The sequence below is a fragment of the Colius striatus genome, chromosome 2 (assembly GCF_028858725.1).
Source record: "Colius striatus isolate bColStr4 chromosome 2, bColStr4.1.hap1, whole genome shotgun sequence".
Taxonomy (NCBI): Eukaryota; Metazoa; Chordata; class Aves; order Coliiformes; family Coliidae; genus Colius; species Colius striatus.
In genome coordinates, this window is record NC_084760.1 from 89,225,753 (window position 1) to 89,240,866 (window position 15,114).

Genomic DNA, 15,114 nt, shown 5'->3' on the forward strand with positions numbered 1-15,114 from the left:
ACACAAATCTAGAGCATATGTACACATAAATGTAAATGATTTGATTGCATGAGCACATCAATGCTAAAATTTCACACAATCTTTTTTGTTTTTCAGAGCAAAACCATGTATGAGTCAAGAATGACAGACTAATAATAAATTCCTGCATATTAGAATGATTAATACCAAAGATGATGACAAAAAAAAATTTCATTACATAATTAGTATGTTCACTACATAAAGACACAAGAAATACTTTGAACTATTAAACATACACTATACAAAATGCCAGCATTTGTTTTTATAGTTTTTGTAATCTCACCTGCTAAGACCCTTATCTTCATAAAACCACTGAGTTCCTGAGTAAATATTGTGCCACAGATTTAAATCTTCAGGGGGATTTGATGCAAGTGGTTGCTGGATTTTACGTCTCAGGAGCTCATATCTAACACAAAAGACAAGCAGAACACCAGGATTATCTCAACTAATGTTATTACACAAAAAAACTCAACCTTTTTTTTTTTTTAAAGCCACGCATTATTTTGTTTTTACAGCTGTAAACTTTCTGAGATAAACATTCTTTTTAATGTTTCGTGATTTAATTACTTTAAAAAAACTGCTTTGAAAATGGAAAATGAGGCACTTCCATTTGAAAGAATAAATTGATTTAATGATTTACAGATTTAGAACTTTTTGGAAACGCTACGAAGATTAAGTCCAAATAGTCCAGTAACAGCATCTATGCAGACTTGACTGATGCTCTCCAACACGTATAGACTGCTGTGAAATATGAAATAATGTCTCTTTCTTGCAAATGTGCCTAAACATAGCATTGCTGTTAATATTTCACTAGCAGTAGCAACTTCAGCATGCATTTGTGTCCAAGGTATGTTTGGAAATAACTGCAGTGTAAATTATGGGTGACAAAGAGGCACAGAGTTAACTGTTCCATTTGTAGACCTTCATAAAGTACCTTAGTATTTGTGTAGACGTTCATGATGTGAGCTTGAAAGACCAAACCATTTCATCTCTGTTTAGTCAGTATCTGAAGCTGCATCCCTGTCTCTGCTTCAAACAGCAAGTCAGCTGAAACCCACCTTTCATCAGGTTAGCCACAAGACTGCCTGATTTGGAAAAAATGCCTTCCACTCATTCTGCATACCTCACTCTTCATTATCTTTTACGTAAAACCTTTATGGAATTTAACAAAGATTAAATCACTTAATGTCTACAAAAACTAAAGGAGATAACTTTATATTTTACATTTTCCAGACATTCTAGGTATTATACAGAAAACTATAGTCTAAAGGAAACAAAATTATATAGATTTGTTAAAAATCTTTAGGATTATTATTTTTATTGCATTTCATAGGACTTTTTAATCAGGATTTTGGTTTCAGTTTGAAAGTGGTGTTTTCTTTGTAAGGCACTAGTTCTTTGTACTCTTCCTACTTATTATAGAATTACTCTGGAATTGCTTCCAGTGGTGAGCTGCAATTTTAATAAAACTATAGTTACAACAGTGTTTCTACTGATGACCAGTAAATTAGTGTGATATGCATATCTATTCACTTAACTATGCAACTTGGTTCTCTGAAGTGCTGAGCTGCTGTGCATCAGCCTTTCTCTGCCTCTTGTTTTGGAAAGGTGTTGCTGATACATTCCATCCACAGGTATGTGGATACTTAGGCAGATGTTAAAGACTACCACTGTAAGCACTTATTTGTAAAAAAAAATTTCTGTCTTCAAGCATTTTGCTGAATGCCTTGGTGTCATTCACCACCTACTTGAGATGATCTTTCTGACCAGTAGCTCCACGTATAATATGACACGTCATTTTAATGTTAAGATCATCTCCAGTCTGATGAGGAAATGTTGAACAATATCATTCCAGATTTGAGACCCTGAATTAGGAAAGGTATTTAACAGGTTCTGCATATGGTGATTTTGCATTGCTTGGAAACCAGAAATCAACTGAGAAGCTCTTTATAAGAGAGCTGAAACTTCCTATGCTCCATGGCAGCTAGTACGTACATAAATAAATTCCAACAACTTTTATTCCAGAATTTGGGGAATAACACTCAATAGGTACAACAGGTGCCATTGACCTTAGTGATGCTAAATCAAATTACTGCAGAAGTCGGGAGCATAACCTCAGAATTTAAACAGTAAAAACCAATTAAACTGCAATTCCATCAAAACATTCAGATTACTTTATACCCCAAGAACAACTCTCATGTAAGTGGTTCCTCAGTGTCAGTGGAACTCAAAGAGAGATCATCCCAGCTTTATTAGGACCATTCCTGGAATATTCTGACCAATATATTTCACAGACAAGTAATGAAAATATAAAATTCTTTTTGAATACTGAATGATGATCACATGTAAATCGCCCCCACCAGCAACTGCTGCTGCTACTCTGCTTGCTGCAGATTTCTTGCTCCATCATGTTGTACTGAGCAGCTGCTTTAGTAGTAGCTCTTGTCGAGGGCAGCATGGCACACCATGAAGGAAATGAAGTCTGCCGATGTAGGTCATGCTGAATCACTTCAATCTATGGTATTACTTCAATAATCTATGGTAAAATGGTCATGTAGTTAACCCCAGAATAACAGGCACTGCTCTTCAAAAAATTCCAATTCTGCTGTAGAGCAATCATCATTTCATTCAGTTGTAGTGTGCCCTAATTAAGCCTGAAGAAAGAAGCAAGCTACTGTGCTGTAATAGCACATGCGACTGAAGCAGAATTACATGATAATTATTGAACCCATCAGTGCACCTAGAAAAGAGCTACTAACCAGAACATATGGAGTACAGAGATATAATTCCATGCACGATGTTTCACAATACATTGAAGCACCAGAATGAAAGATTTGTTTGACATTTTTACTGTGTTTATATAAAGATACATTTGTCTTTATAAATATTCATGCACTGAAATCCATATTTTTTTAAATGTATACATACATACACTCAGTAATCAGCAGATTCAAGTCAAGATCTCCATCTCAGCTTTCCAGAAAAATCTCAGAGAAGATGCCTTTCTCCAGTTCCTGTGGTGAAAACCAGCCTGCTGTATCCATCACTTCCTTGAATTTCCCACTTTTGCCTCTGGTTCCACACTTGTAGCATTTAAAATTCTATTTTTTCTCACGCACTCTATTATATGCAATTTATTTATTGGTTAAGTTTTGAAGATTACTTGATGTCACGACACTTTCAAATGGTCACTTTATGGGGAATAACTCATGCAGAGTATTGTGAATATTTGATTTGTTAAATGCGTATGTTTACAGAGGTCTCACACTTTTCTTACAATTGTGTTGCCTGAATTTGCCACCAAAAAGTACCTGATCATGCAGCCCAAACCAGTTATGACTTTGTAAAACACCTTGTGACTGCTTCTTCTCAATTTTCAGACAGTGCTGGTCTGAAAGACTCAGAGCCTTCCTAAATGTGTTCTGTGAAGAAAATACCACAGCACCGACACCACACTTGCTCTTAAGAACTCAGACTCTTTGTAAGTTCAAACTATTTCAAAGTTCTCCCTGCTTCTAGACATATCTGTTTTCCATGAGTCTCCTCACCAACTCCTGAACCCTAAAGAGGAACTCCAAAAAGTCAGAAATTAAGAGATTACGTCATAAAGTTTGCATCATTTAGAATTTTCTGAGTCACATTTAGGTAAGGAGAAGAAAACTACCACAGTTGCCACTAAGAGCTTACCTCAGATGAGGACCATTCGGCCTTAGCGGTGGTTGCCAAGAAATAGCAATAAAGGACTCGCTGATTGGAGTCACAGACAATGGACTAACACTCTGAGGAACTGCTGAAGGTGTAGTTACTCCTGTAGGCAAACTCTCCGTGCAGCCTCCTAGAAAGCCATCACCTCCAGAACAAGCTATTACAGTGACCGAGTAGTTTGTGTAGGGTATAAGATTAGTCACCAAATAACTTAACGCTGATGAATTGTTCCCAGTAATGACAATTCGTGGATCAGGCATGCGGATCTCATAGTTAAGGATTTCGCCATTTTGTATCAGAGGAGGTTTCCAAGAGACCTGAAGGAGGAGAAAGAAAAACATTTTAAATTTCTTACAGTCAGGATACAAAACCAGACCTATTATGCTACAAATTGACAAGTGGGATTTGCAGATGCGCTTTTCCTTCATCAAAACAGACTTTGTGAATGACCTTTGAAATTATATTTTTAAAGGTATATCAGTTAGAAACCTCACCTCCTTTAATTTTAGTTAGGGTTACAGTAACAGTTGTAGACATTGAAAAATCTACTATTTAGCTTCACCAGTAAAATGTGAATGCTCCACTTCATTGAAAATTCTGAGATGTTCAGATTCATTAGCAAAAGAAGGTTAATTTCCATAAGTGTTGCTAACTGCCATTTCTTTTCTTAGGGTGTATTACCTAGTCTGGTTGTCTGTTAGTGGCAGAGAAACCTTATTTTGTGTTTGCATGATTTTCAGAAATATGTAGCTGCTTTAGCTCCTGTGAGAAACAAGATTTGTCCGCACTCTATAAAATGAAACATGCAGGTTTTCCCTTTAATTTTTCACCAATTAATTACGCTGGTCTCAGATAAAGAATTGGCACCATTTTCCATTTTTAGAACTATAACATTATGGTGATAAAAACTTTATCACAAAAAAATATAGAACTAACATACAGAATTCATGTTTATATATACACACACACTGCTAAACTTACTGGGTTTTTTTACTAAACTGAGATTAGGTGGTTGGATTTTTTAAGGTGGGGTGGTTGTTTTTTTTTAAGAGTATGATTCTGTATGCTTATTCCTATCAGCTGCAGTGAGGAATCACACTCAAATCATTGTACCGTAAAGTTTGAGGAAGTTTGCAAGTCTTTTTGGCACAGTGTCACGGCAGAGGGGACTTCAGACTGACAAAACAAGGACATGTAACAGTATTAAGAATCTCAAAGCATCACAAAGGTAGTGTAAGAGCATCTTTCAGTCCTTCCTTCCCTAGAACTCCCAGTGTAAGAAGTACACCAGCTTTGCTTTGCTCATCTCTGAGACTCTTTTCCTTGCCATTGACTTGCTCATCTATAACTTGCCATCTCTCTTCCTCCCAGGCATGAGATAATTAAAGATTGACTCTAATGTTACAAAGAAAATAGAAATGAAGAAAACCTAGATGAAGATATGTGCAAAATAAAATGAAGAAAGATAATACTGAAGTATATAATACTAATACCAAGATGCTGTAGTTCAAGTTGAACTTTTCCTTAATGCTCTCCAGCCTCCGAAGTATCTTTAAAAAGATATAGGCACAATCACACATGGCCATGGAAACAGAGAAGCTTGATTTCTAAAATTATTTTTAAAGGACCATTGGGGATTAGGAAATGTTACATCTTAGGTACAGAAGGACCTCTTAGAGTTTCAGGGTTGTAACAGACCTGGCAGCAAAGTACTGGAGAAAGCTGAAGGATTTTGATAACAGAATCTGGAATACTATTAAACAGAGAATTAGAAAGAGGGTGATCTTGAGTAAAGACGGCACAAACAAGATTATTGGTGCCCACATAAGAAAGGCTTAGCTCTGGCTAATTATCAGATGCTATTTTCAGATTTTTTGTTACTTCTGTCCCTGAATCATGATCCAAGAAATAAAGAAAATACTATTGATAAAGTAAGGCAAAATTTCACAGAAGGTAGAAAGGGATTTTGCACCATTCTTGCAGACACTGAGCAAAATTCTCCTTTTGAAATAGTTTGTATGATCTATCTATAAGATCAGAAGCAAAGAATGGATGATTAGCACAGACAACAGAAAATGTTTTTAAATGTTAGTATGTGCTGATTTTGTCTGGAATAGAGAAAAATTTCTACATAGTAGCTAGTATGGGCTATATTTTGGATTTGTGCTGGGAATAGTGTTGATAACACAGGGTTTTTTTTGTTATTGCTGAGCAGTGCTTATACAGAGTCAAGGCTTTTTCTGTTCTTCACACCACCCTGCCAATGAGCAGGCTAGGAGTGTGCAAGAAGTTGGGAGGGGACACAGCAGGGACAGCTGTCTCCTCCTGACCAGAGACCAGACCATATACATCATGCTCAGCATGTAAAGCTGGGGGAAGAAGAAGGAAAGGGGGCACATTTGAAGTTATGCCCATTGTCTTCTCAAGTACATGTTACACATGGTGGAGCTCTGCTGTCCTGGGGATGGCTAAACACCTGCCTGCCAATCAGAAGTGGGGAGTGGATTCATTGTTTTACTTTGCTTGTGTGTGTGCCTTTTCCTTTACCTTCATCTCAACCCACAAGTTTTCTCACTTTTACCTTTCTGATTCTCTTCCTCATCCAGTCATGGAGGGAGTGAGCAAGCAATTGTGTGGGGGTTAGTTGCTGCCTGGGATTAAGACACAACAAGGCAGAATGTATTCAGATCTGTAAACTTCAAGTGAAATTTCCACTCCCAGTGGTTTTTGTTGCTATCATACGGCACACTGAGAATGTCATGGAAAGAGGTTCACTTATTTTCCGGGACATATCTTTAAGTTGCTGGAAGAAGCACAGAACACTGTAAGATCTGACACACTACATCAAAACACTCATATCTGCAATCATGACTATGTTATTCTTTTTTGAGGTGTAACACCTATCCTGAAAATCTGCCTTAGTGAAGCACAACTAAAGATAATATATTTAAGGTCCTTTTCAGAAATATAATAAAATAAATCTGTCATTACCAGTGGAAAAAAAAGAAAACTCTTGTTGTTTAATGCCTTCTTAATGCCTATGCCTTCTGATAAAAAAAGACTGCACATCAAATGCTTCAGAAAAGTCCTAGTACCATCCTCTCAAAATAGAAAATTTCACCTTGTACCTAATCTTGTTTTATTTCTTGGAAGAGGAGTTGGTTTTTAATTACATTACATTTCGGATGCCTATTATGTCTAAACTCACGAAATTACTGAATTGGAACTTGCACAAGATTCACCATGTACTGTAAGCCCTTCACATAAAGAGGAACAGATTAATAACATAAGCAGGAGAACAGACGCTGCTCCAGAACCTCAGTTCCTCAGTTTTATACAGCATGTGCACTGTTTGGTAAAACTTGAGAAAACTCACAGGTGTTACTTCATAGCATTTGCTGTGCAGTAGCAGATAAAATACTAAGGATGACCAAGGATACTCACAGTTACTGCCCTGTCACTTGACCTGCTTTGAATTACATATGTCATCTGGGAACAACAGGATATGCAGTCTCTGACAAACTTCTGTTGTCAAGAGGCAAGAGACCGTCTGACCCTCACAATGTAAATGAATATGATGGAGCCAGCCTGGTTAACAATGGACCTCTTCTTCACTTTGATGTGCCAAGGTTTGAGGTAAGAGCTTGGCAATTCATGAAAGCAGGAAAGCTCACTAGACAGACTGTGTTGGAAGCAGTTACAGTTTGTTCATTGATTTGAAGCTCAGCACTGAGACCATGAAAGAGGATGCCCATGAGAAAGAGAGAATAAGGTAACTACTGGGAGAGATTAACTGATTCAATGTAATGACACTGGAAGCTGTCATTTAAAGATCAAAGCACCTTATTTTCTCCACCACAAAATTTAAAGAGACAGAAATTAGCCATTTTCCTCCCATTAAACAGTTATAACCTTGACTTTTTTTTTCTTTTTTTAAACTTTTTTTTTTCATTTTGGAAAATGGTTGGAACACTGAAATTTAATTCCACACTACGTGAAGGGAAGAATTGGCACATGGGTAACTGTTTTACTATTTCAGGCCTGACTTCAACGATTTGCTTTTAAATCACCGTGTTTGGCTTCATTTTATTCTCATTTCTCCTAGCTATTGCTTGTAACATCTAGAAACATAAGGTAATAACTACACCACAAAGAGCTTTTGACTGTTGGTTTCAAAGCACATAATCTCAAATCACAATTAATTATTATTGCAGTTTTACAGACAAAAAGACTAAATCCCAGACTTTGTTATATATCAAAAAGAAGCAAACAAAACAAAGACCTGCTACCCTAATTCTACATTCCAGCCACTGGACTATAGGCCTCTGCCAAGCCCTAGCCCCTCCAAAAGTAGTCAGGAGATTAATTTCCTCATGAGTTATCTATCCTAATAGAAATGATAGTGGGATTAAATCAAGAGTCAGTATCCCACCAGAAAAGCAAATCCTAACTGAGGTAATTGATAATTATCATCATACACTTTGCATATGAATTACAACCAAATTCAGCAAGCACTACCAGAGAAGAATGAGAGTTTGCAGGAACACATTGCTACTACAAAAACTTCTAGAAGCACTTTGAGTAGTAGAAAACCAGAAAGAACATTTATTTATGATCCTAAACACATACTACAGTAAAGTGTTTAAGCTATAATCAAAGGCAGAGGGATAATGCTGATGAAACCCTGCTTAGTTTCCCCCACTGTATGATCTGTACCAAATGAGCAAGCAGTGCAAGAAACCACAGTCCTAAAATGTGGAAAACCTCTAGTGTGCAAGCTAAGGTTGTTCTTATGGGTGTTGGAGTATCCTAAGTCTCTCAAGCAGCACTTACGTGGCAAATAAACCAAGGTCTCACTGACCTTAGCAGCATTACAAGGCAATCTTCACACAAGGATTGATCGCTCCTAAACAATTTCTCCAATGCATCAGGCATAGCTGCATAAAACTGGAAGTGTGGTGAATAAAGTCCAAACTTATTTCCCCCTCCCAGCTCAAAGCTGCTATGTGGCTTTACTGCATCTCCCTGTAGCATACAATGCCTGGGTATCAGGGTTGTTCATATTCTCAAAATTAAGCTCTTAGGCAACTACAATCTGAAGCATTTTGAAAATGAAATAGAAACAAGGGGTTTTAACCTGAAAAAGATGAAGGGTCTTCAGAGTCTCTTTACCACACAGTGATCTAATAGTAAAACACTGAAGGATCATTTCTCTGTTAGTCATCAGATTTAGTGATCATGGAGATATTACCATTGCATTCAACGTTCTGTAATCAGAAACAACTTTGCAAGATAGGAAACAGTAATTTGGTGACAGAAAACAAGTCAAGAACATGTGTCTATAACTCTAATTCCGCAGGAAGTGGAAAATGGATAAAGAAACCCTCTTCCTTTTCATCAATCATAACTACAGGGTATATTGCTTTAAGTGTGTCAGTCCTATCCATTCCACAGGCATTCAGCAGTTCACTGTCCAGCTTCTGGGCTAATGAGGAACAGAAGTTAAGTATAAATATTGGGCCTTGTTTATTTGTCTTTTCTCATTTGCATATGCAATTTACCAGTCAAATTTGAGAAACAGCTACTAGAAAAGTTTATCACCCTGTAGCAATAATTCTTTCTCCTCCACAAAGAAACAGTGCAGACTGTAACTCTTTAAGATCCTGTGGACAGTAAACTGATGACATTGTTCAATCTGTAGGGTGGAATACCAGCTTTCTCTGCTTCAGCTTCTTCCATACAAAGAAAAGTAAGGCAGGCAAACTGTAAATTAAGTTATTGCCATCTCTCAGGGTAAAAACAAACATGAATGACAATGTAATTAAAAAGTCTGGAACTCTTCTTCAGTCAGAGAAGTCATGAGGAAATATTTATGAAAAAAATCCACAGAAAACCAATGACATGATATTAAATCAACATGCAAAAAAAGAAATTAGAAAGAAGAATGACAATTTGGTTCCATAGAATCACCACAGCCTTTCATTTCCAGCAGGCAACATACATAACCTATATTAAGAGGGAAGCGAATGAAATAATAATAATTTTTTATTTTTCTCATTTTGTATCTAATCACATTGTAGGAAGTTTTTGTAACTGATGTTATCATGAAGGAATAGCACGGCACAAGAACTACATGTCAAAGAGGTACTTATTTCATCCAATCAGGATGAAACCATTTCCTTATAACCTATCCATGCACCAATAAGGAAAAAAAAAATCCTTTTCCCTTAAGAAAAATATCAGGATTATGTACAGCTCATACTAACTTTTATCTTGAGAAAAAAAAAAAAAGTTGAATGACAGCAAATGGCTGCAGCTTCGTATCTATCAGTGGTTTGGTTTGTAGCGCTGGTGAGTGAGGGAGAGCAATACAGGCAAACAAGGGTCAGCAAGTCTCCAATTAATCCAGTAATAAAGACTGCAGCTGTCTTCTCCAGGCCAAAGCCCTCAAGGGAGAAGAACAGTGAAAGGGAAATCTTCCTATCAGAAGTTAAATGGCCAAAGTTAGAGAATTTGCATACCACAGTTAATTTAGTTCAGCATATCCAGCCACATAATGCTATTCCTACACAAATAACCCCTTTAAATAATTATTCACTGTGTAAATCAGTCTCTTTTTCAAGCCACTCAACCTAGCTATATTCCTGAATGTCATATCAGTATGAAGTGTGAGATTGAAGCAGCATAGAAATTGAAACCCTCACAAGAAAAAGAAACAATTTCTTTTATACTTCTGTACGTTAGGGTATAGCAAATCTTGTGTAACAGGAATAATGTTCATGGCATTGGCATATACTAAATAAACGGCTTTTGCAGTTGCTGAATACTTGCACTTCACTTTGGCATTTAATCAGCCACAAAAGCAGTTTATTGCGCAGTATACTCTGCTACCATGAACATTATCAATTCAGCAAATATTAAAAAATATCATGTAGGTGTCACACAAATGGATATGTTAAAAATTATCGACAGCTTTACACTTTCTGTTGCACAAAAGAAAGCTAGCTATATGTTACGGAGAGATAGTGGTCCATTCTGATTAAAATTAAATGTTAAAGGAGCACATACACATCAGAAGTGTTTATACCAAGAGTGACCTGCTGTGCTGATATTTTCCTCCTTGCAGAGTGAAAGCTTTGGTCTATGAAAATAAGCTGTATACTCAAATGAGTACTATCCCAGAACACTTTGAATTCTACACATTCTCAGATAATTTCTATCGATTCTATGACTAAATAAAGGAATGGAAATATGTTTCTCTTTTTTTGGTAAATTCTCTCTGTTTTCAGTAGAAGTAAATATTTGCACTCATGGTTTAGGGATTGGTTGGACTGACAGCTGAAAGCCTCTATTGATTTGCAACCCTGGCTTGGTAAAAAAGCCTCTCGATAATCTGTCCCACAGTGCCCTTCCGATACTTTCCGCTCTAACCTGGGAGGACAGCTCTCTAGGGTAAGAGGTAATTAAAATCTCCCTCCCAAAGAGATGGCTTGTTTTCCATTCTCTGCTTGAGAGCTACCACTGTAGACACTGAATAAGATGAGAGCACTGTAACACACAAGCAGATTCCACAAATTTGATTTGAAAGTTCACCAGTTCCATCCCATTTCACATAGGAAAACTTTTCAAATTATAAGTGGCAATCCTTGTACAATATTTCACAGTTGTTCTGCCTCTGTAAACAGCATACTTCTGGTGTGAAGGGATACATAAAGTCTGCAGAGCAGCTATTCGGACCTACACCCTAGTTTGAAAGAGCAGGGCAAAAACACCAAATGTTCTTAAAACAGATACTACCTTGTTCTCACTACTAGTATAAAATTCACACAAGCCACAAGACAGCCCCAGCACCGTGGCACATTCCATTGTGTGGTCTCAGTCTTACTAGTCTCATATGAACTTGCCATAAAATTGAAGAGAAGGAACGTAGACCACCACTAGTGAGCTAATCCTTTTGACAGAGCTGTAAGAAGACCAACAAGTGAGATGAAACCCCAGTGGCTTCCTCTGGTACCAGCATCTGCAAACAAGCAGAAGGCAAGAAAAGCACTGGGTGCAGCAAGCCTTGTCCATAATCTCCTCAGTGATGAAGTGCAATGAGATGTTTTGCATTAATAACTTTATTTGCATTTTTAAAGAGATAATACTAAATGCTAAAAATAAATTCTCTTGGTTAAGTAAAAGAAAGGTAAAGATTTTTAAGATTTCTTAGAATCCTAGAAATTAGAAGTAATCTGTCAGCCGTGAAATACCTTCTACACAGGACCTGTAGCAAGTATTCCCAATTCTCTCCCAATTATGATGACTATCAAATTGAACCCTAACTAATATAAAATACTAGATAAATTAGAAGACTTTATGTCCGTATCAGTAAAAGACACCAATACTGTGTACAGAGAGAGATAATTTTTGCTGAAGGACGGATACTCAGTATATTTCAAAAGGCACATACGTTAGTTTCTTTTTGCAATTAAATGCTGACGTTCTTTAATGATTTTGAACATTTTAGCCTAAATATTTAAAATAAAGAAAAATGAAAAGTAAAACTGAGTCACAGAGGCATCTTTGACAGAAATTAGTCTTACAAGACCAAACAAATGTGTGTCTCCAGGTGGAAAAAAAGAAACCTGATACTACAAGAGCAGCAGTGACACAAAATATGACCAGTACTCATCTAGAAGGTTATACAGTGTAGTTATTAGAGGGTTTTAAAGACCTTCAAATGGTAATAATAGCTATGAAAGAAGGGGGAAAAAAGCATTTGAACTTTTTGGCAAGAAAGGAAAATAAATTTTACATGTATTGTTATATTGAAATTAAGTAATTCCTGAGTGAAGACTGCACTTGATTTCAAGTTTCAGAAGAAACTAATGATCAAATTGAGTTTCATTATTGGTAAATTATTTAATCTTGGAGCTGAGCAAAAAACAATAAAATTACAACTGAGTACACACCTCTGATCTCAAGAAAAGACATCCAGTAAAGAATCACAAGACCTCTGATAACCCACAGGCTTTTAAAATTAGGATGGGGTGTTGATTGCACTTGAGGAAAGTAAAAAAAAAAAAAAAAAGGGTAAGATATAAAATTATTATGCCCTAACTACTTTAACTGAAGCATAAAATGTCACAGTGACTTCTTTGTGCCGGAGTTGAAAGCAACGTGTAAAAGCTCATGCAGTAACACGTGTGTAAGCATCCTGTTGAACTAGGGCTACCATTTACTCAGGCTTACTGTTTCTGGTAAATCCAAGATTTTTTTTTTTATTATAAATTCTCATGGATATTAAAATATATATACAGAAACATAGAGGGCAGAGTCCTGGAAGGACATCACCCAAATCTTCAATAAGCAGTCTGGCAATTCATCACAATTAGTAGTGGTCGATCATTATTAATTCTTACAGTAGCCATTGTACTCATACTGAACTAATTTACTACTAACATGCAATTCCTTAGATATTAAAATATAATTTTAAAAGCTAGGATTCTTTTTTTTTTTGTCTATTGGTGAATAGCTTTATTTCCAGCTTAAAATTATGTGTGAACAAAGGAAAAAAATCAGCATTGTTTTACTGCTTAAATTTATACCTTCAAACTATTCAAACTGCATTGGTAACACCACTCTGCTTACCTCTTGAAAATACAATGTATACCAAAAATAATAAATCTAACAGATGAACTTCAATCTTATGCAAATGTCCTTTGTTTTGTGCTCTGGTGAGCAACCTACTGTACCAATACTTTTGGCATTAGTACAAGACTGAATCCATGGAAGCATGTGTGTATTTACACAAAAGAGGCTTCTAAGCTACAAAAATCCCTCTTGTTTGGTTACACTAATTTCCCTTGAATGAAGTTTGTATGCAAGCCAAAACAATGGTAGTTATCCTGTCCTCTAGAGTTCATTCCCAACAGATCGATGTGAATAATTGAAAACTTCCTAGGTAGTCCTGTAAGACTCTCCTTTTCTAAACCAGGAGAACCACAATACTTTTTTTTTTTTTCTTCAGCAGCTATTTAAAAAAAAAATCCCTGATAATTATATACAAGTTTTAATTACATTAAAAAAAACACAACAACTTCTTAGCATTCTAATGAAGTCTTAAAATTTTGGAGAAGCTAGGAGATCATTTTCTGATCTGACTTGGGAGTTAAAAGCAAGTATTCAAGTTTAATATTGAAAATATCTCAGGTGTCTAAGGAAGAAAATGAACTGGAGTGTAATGTCAGTGGCTGGTGTAAATTAAAAAAAAAGCAGAAAAGAATCTAATGCTTTTGAGCCAAAGGACAGACACTAATTATTCCACTACCCCTGCAGCAATGAAATCTGTTGGCTCAGACAGTAGATATCTCTCTTAAATACACAACTGATACAAGGAAAACATGTTGAAGCCATGAGGCAATGGGAATTATTCCTACCTTAACTGAATGGGGTCCTAATACTTCTGCATCAGGTGGCTGAACACCAGCAGGTCTTGATGGTCGTGTAGTAACTTCTGACCACGAACTGCTGTTTGTGCCTCCGTGAAGAGTACTCATCAGCACTCTGTATTCAAATTTCTGCCAAGGGCTCAGAGCAGTACTCTGGTCAATGTAGCTCATGGACTGACTGAGGGGGAGAGTCACCACAGTTGATATTTGTTCTGTTCCTTTCACCCTCCTTTCTATGGTAACATTTTCCACCAAACCGTTTGAGTGAGCAGGTTGTTGCCAGGATATGACCACAGAAGTGGGAGTATCAGAATACAGCTCTGGAGCAGGAATACCCTCAGGAGCATCTGGAAGAGTCTGTATTTCTGGGGTCTTAGGTGAAAGAGAGCATCCTTTAGAAGTGCATCCTTCTACCTGAAATGCATAGAGAGTGTAAGGATGCAAGTCTTCTACAGTGCAATTAGATCTATTTCCTAGCACTGTAGTATGCAGTTGGCCATTTTGGTAAATATTATAATGAGTGAGAATGCCATTTGGCTTTAAAGGATGCTGCCATGTAATGCTTGCCGCCCTTGCCGTAACATTCAACAGAAGTGGTGGATCTAAAGGCCCAGGTCCTGTAACAGAAAAAAGAGGAAAAAAAAAACAGGAAAGGAAAGTTACTAAGAGTCTGTGATTTGTAAAAGTCAGCATTAGCAAGCAGGACTCAGCAAATGAGTCTCAAAAATGACAAAAGAAGTTAAAATCTACTAAACAGCCTATTTCTTCAGAAACCATAGGCCCAGCTATTCAAAGGATGAACATGGCTCTCCGCAAAGGCACGCTGCTCCCTAAGCAACCCTTCTTCTCCTCCTCCCCCAACCTTCCTCCCTCCTCCTCTGCATCTTTTTTCCTCCTATGTCTCAAAAGTGTCCTGTCAATGCTGTTAGCAAGTGCTGAAAGTGCCCAGCTGAGCATC

General features: G+C 36.9%; 1 protein-coding gene across 1 annotated transcript in view; it reads right to left on the reverse strand.

Annotated features, from left to right (window-relative positions):
• USH2A (usherin) overlaps positions 1-15,114 on the reverse strand; it is a 392,303-nt gene that overhangs the window by 114,214 nt on the left and 262,975 nt on the right. The window contains exons 40-42 of the mRNA XM_061990105.1: positions 14,145-14,773; positions 3,706-4,040; positions 302-424 (exon numbers count right to left, since the gene is read on the reverse strand). Coding sequence (XP_061846089.1) covers positions 302-424; positions 3,706-4,040; positions 14,145-14,773 — 1,087 coding nt within the window. The remainder of the gene's footprint in view (positions 1-301; positions 425-3,705; positions 4,041-14,144; positions 14,774-15,114) is intronic.